General features: G+C 67.3%; 1 protein-coding gene across 1 annotated transcript; it reads left to right on the forward strand.

Moving 5' to 3' along the window:
• Positions 1-2,029: 2,029 nt before the first annotated feature.
• On the forward strand, positions 2,030-4,039 carry CDKN1C (cyclin-dependent kinase inhibitor 1C (p57, Kip2)). Its single transcript, XM_012665588.1, has 4 exons — positions 2,030-2,167; positions 2,346-3,013; positions 3,541-3,679; positions 3,759-4,039. Exons 2-3 carry the CDS (start codon positions 2,356-2,358, stop codon positions 3,672-3,674), a joined length of 792 nt encoding a protein of 263 aa, XP_012521042.1. The 5' UTR covers positions 2,030-2,167; positions 2,346-2,355; the 3' UTR covers positions 3,675-3,679; positions 3,759-4,039.
• Positions 4,040-4,610: the final 571 nt, after the last annotated feature.

Genomic DNA, 4,610 nt, shown 5'->3' on the forward strand with positions numbered 1-4,610 from the left:
GGGTGAGAGTCGCTCCACCCACTCGGCCAAACGAGGGGGTGCACAGAAACCACCCTCCGGCTCTTGGCACCGGCCGAGCGCTGCAGCGAGCACCTTGGCTGGTTGGCGGCTAGGACCTGGGCATCCTGCCCTTTCGGGAGATCCCGGGCTATGCAGTCACTACCCCCTGTGGGCCTGTGCTCAGGGTCCCCTGGGGAGGCCGTGAGTGGCACAGGGCCAGACAAGATCCTGATCCTAAGACCCCGCCCCCTTTTGCCCTCCCCTCTCTCCCGCCCAGTTGATACCAGCCCTGCTAGAGGGGTTCACAGTGCCTGGGGAGCCTCCTTCAGCTTCTCTTTATTTTCCTGAAGATGAAAATTGTGACATCAGTGCTTGTTGTGGGAGATTTGGAATATAGCACACAGAGAAAAATAAACAAAATCCACATAAGTCGTTGCCTCTGGGCCCACCAAAAGAGCAGTCCTCACCCCGCCCCTCACCTGGGTTGACGCCTAGTCCGGAGCAGCTTGCTCACCTAACTTCAGCCCTCCTTTCCCCGGACTCAGAAGACCCCTCCAGGCCCGCATCTGCATGTTATCACGACATCCCATCACTGGAGTGTCCTGGAACCCACCGGACCTGGAGGGGGAGGCAGCCTGGTGGGGGTGGGTGAGCCTCACTTTTCCTCCCCTCCCAGAGGCTGCTCTCCCTGGCTTGAGGCTTAGGCTTGCCTGAGACAGGGGCCGAGAGCTCAGCGCTGTGCTGGACTCTCCCAGCAGGTGCCCGGCAGCCCCCTCCCCCTGGGCTGCTCCTGGATCGTGGAGGGGGCTCCAGGCATTTCCTGGGCTCCCTGCCTCATGAAAGGCTGGGCCAAAAGGAAGGCAGCAGAAAATAAAGGCCTCTCTTGGTCTGGCCCCGCTGGGATAAGAGCTACGGGGTGTGCGTGTGTGTGTGTGTGTGTGTGTGTGTGTGTGTGCGCGAGCGCTGTGAGTGTGTGACAGAGACAGACCAGGGTCTGCACTAAGAGGGGCTGCAGGTGGGGGAGGGGCATGGTCCTTCCCAGGCCTTCCCTGTGACCTCAGGCAGGTCCCTCCCTTTATCCAGCACAACAGCCTCAGGCCAGCCGGGCAGACAGTTCGCGGGCCTGGAGGGGCCCAGCACAAGCCTCAGGCGGGTGGGCACCCGGTCAGTGAGGTGACAGGCACAGCCCAGGATGGGCTTGGCGTGTTTCCCATCTACTGTGCACGGTGGGTCCCCGAAGAGCACGGCTCCAGACTCTGACTCCCGGGGGCTGATGGCAGGCTCTCCAACGTGTCCCCACGTCGCCCCTCGGGGAAAGAGTGGCGCCGACCCCTGTGTCCCCGCTCGACGCCGGGGCCTTGGGGCTGGCAGGTGTGTTAGGGCTCCAGGTGCGCGGACCCCTCGCAGGGACACGAGCCCGGCGCAGCAGGCCGCGCGGGGGCAGCCGAAGACCCCGTCCCGCTCCCACCAGGCGGGCTGGCAGCGCGGGGTTAAAGCCCCGTCAGCTGGCGCAGGAGCCCCAATGGCGAGCGCTGGCGGCGGGGCTGCGCCGGGGTCCGGCCCGGGCCGGGGGCGCGCTGAGCTGGCGGGATGCCGGGCCCGCCGCGCCGGGCCGAGGGGGCGCCCGCGCCACCGCCGCGCAGCCCCCGCCTGCAGACAAAGGAGCCGGCGGGGGGCGGGAGCGGGGGGATGGGGCGAGGGGGCGGGGCGTCGCGGTGTCACGTTACCGCCCGCAGCGCCCTTTAACTCGCGCCCCGCCCCGCTCTCCGCCCCCTTCCCCCGCTACAGCGCGCCGGCCGCGCGGCCGCCAATCAGCCGGCCGCCCCGGCCCGCCCCGCGGGTGTGCGCGCGGCCAATGGGCGGTGCGCGGGGGCCGGGCGGCCGGCGGGGCGGGGGCAGCGCGGCGCCGGCCAATCGCCGCCGTGTTGTTGAAACTGAAAATACTACATTATGCTAATCGCGGCGGGGCTCGCGCGCGCGGGGGAGGTGGGTCCGGCGTATAAAGGGGGCGCGGGCGGGCTGGGCGTTCCACAGGCCAAGTGCGCTGTGCTCGAGGGGTGCCGGCGGGGCCAGAGGGAGCGAGCAGGCAGGCACCGAGGGGGCGCGGCTGCCGGCCGGACGAGACAGGCGAACCGGACGCGGGAGCAGTCCAGGACCAGACAGCCAGGTAGCCGCCGTGCCCGCTCTCCCGCCGCGTCCCTTTGCAAACGCAGAGTCTGGTTGCGCGGGGTCTCCCCTGCTCCCGGCCTCCGCCCTCCTCCTCTCCTCTCTCTCTCGCTCTCCTCTCCTCTGTCGCCGCCCGGCTTCGCGCAGCCCCCAGCCACGTCCGACGCGTACCTCCGCAGCACATCCACGATGGAGCGCCTCGTCGCGCGTGGGACCTTCCCTATCCTTGCGCGCACCAGCGCCTGCCGCAGCCTCTTCGGGCCCGTGGACCACGAGGAGCTGAGCCGGGAGCTGCAGACCCGCCTGGCCGAGCTGAACGCCGAGGACCAGAACCGCTGGGACTACGACTTCCAGCAGGACGTGCCGCTCCGGGGCCCTGGACGCCTGCAGTGGACCGAGGTGGACAGCGACTCCGTGCCCGCCTTCTACCGCGAGACGGTGCAGGTGGGGCGCTGCCGCCTGCTGCTGGCGCCCCGGCCCGTGCCGGTCGCCGTGGCTGTCAGCCCGCCCCCTGAGTCGCCGGCCGCTGAGTCCCTCGACGGCCTCGAGGAGGCGCCGGAGCAGTCGCCCAGCGACTCGGCCCCGGCGCCCACCCCGCCCCCGGCCCCGACCCCGGCCCCGGCCCCGGCCCCGGCCTCGGCCTCGGCTCCGGCCCCGGCCCCGGCCCCGGCCCCAGATGCGGCGACTCAGGACGGCGCCGAGCAGGGCGCGAACCAGGCGCAGCGCAGCCAGGAGCCTCTTGCCGACCAGCTGCACTCGGGGATCTCGGGACGTCCCGCGGCCGGCACCGCCGCCGCCAGCGCCAACGGCGCCGCGATCAAGAAGCTGTCCGGGCCTCTGATCTCCGGTGAGCCCCGCGCCGCCCCGCCCCGGCCCGGCCCCGCTTTGTCCGGCCGGCCGGTCTCCCCAGCCCTCGGGGCCTCGCTCGGTTCCCGCCTCCTCCCGTGGCATTAAAGGGCCCGCAGCGCTCAGGGCGCGGCTGCGCCCGCGCCCGCCTCCTCGCCCCGCCGTTGTGCTCCGGGGCGGCTCGCGCGCGAGGGAGGGGTGGAGGAGGCCCGGCCGCGACCCCCTCGGAGCGCGGTCTTCGCCCCCGGCCGCGGGAGACCCTCCCCGGGCGCGGCCGGGTGCGGTGAGCGCGGCGCGGAGGGGGTTAAGCGCGGCAGCGGCCCCGGGGGGCTTGGCCGCGGGACAAGGGGAAATGCTTACACAGCACATTGCGCGGCGACGTAAACAAAGCTGACCCGCCGCGGACCTCGGCGCGGGCGGGGACGGCGCCCCCACCCCGGCCGGCCCGCGCCCCGCGCCCTCTCCCGGCCCCTCTCGGGTCTCCCGGCCGGCCCCGCCCTGATCGGCCGCGCGCGCCGTCGCCCGCAGATTTCTTCGCCAAGCGCAAGAGATCTGCGCCCGAGACCAAGTCTTCGAGCGATGTCCCCGCGGGGTGTCCCTCCCCTAGCGCCGCTCCTGGGGTGGGCGCGGCGGAGCAGACCCCGCGCAAGAGGCTGCGATGAGCTAGGTGAGTACGTCGCACCTGGGGCGGAGGGGCCAGCCCGCAGGGCCCCGCCGTCCTTGCTCACCGAGCCCTCTCCCCGCAGTTTAGAGCCCAAAGAGCCCCGAGGGAACCTGCCGGGGCAGCGGACGTTGGAAGAGCGCTGGGCCTCGGCTGGGACCGTTCATGTAGCAGCAACCGGCGGCGGCTGCCGCAGAGCAGCGTTCGGTTTTGTGTTTAAAGTTTGAAAACTGTGCAATGTATTAATAACGTCTTTTTATATCTAAATGTATTCTGCACGAGGAGTACACTGGTCCCAAGGTGTAAAGCTTTAAGAGTCATTTATATAAAATGTTTAATCTCTGCTGAAACTCAGTGCAAAAAAAAAAGAAAAAAAGAAAAAAAAAAGGAAAAAATAAAAAAACCATGTATATTTGTACAAAAAGTTTTTAAAGTTATACTAACTTATATTTTCTATTTATGTCCAGGCGTGGACCGCTCTGCCACGCGATAGCTCGGTTATTGGTTATGCCAAAGGCGCTATATTTCACCCGCGTCCCGTTATTGACAAATGTAAATTTATTTTTATAGCGGACTCTGGGGGAAGGGGTCGCTCACAAGCTGTAGCTGCCATACATGCCCATCTAGCTTGCAGTCTCTTCGCGCTTTCGCTCTTTTATTATTATTGTGTTTATTTTAAACTTGAAGACAAATCTGTTAAAATGGTTCCTGAGCCGTCTGTACCACTGCCCCGGCCCCTCGTCCGCCGGGTTCTAAATAAAGAGGCCGAAAAATGCTGCACCCCGCCCCCCCGTCTGTTTGTGCTTGTACATGCCCCAGGCTCCCTTCTGCTGTACCCCCAAAGCTGGGTTGCTAGAACACAGGGCAGAACGGGCAAAAGCAGCAGCTTGGCAGGGGCAGCCCCAGTCTGCTTTCTATGACATCGGTCCAAGAGGGA

The sequence above is a fragment of the Propithecus coquereli genome, unplaced genomic scaffold (assembly GCF_000956105.1).
Source record: "Propithecus coquereli isolate 6110/MARCELLA unplaced genomic scaffold, Pcoq_1.0 Scaffold120, whole genome shotgun sequence".
In the NCBI taxonomy this organism is placed as follows: Eukaryota; Metazoa; Chordata; class Mammalia; order Primates; family Indriidae; genus Propithecus; species Propithecus coquereli.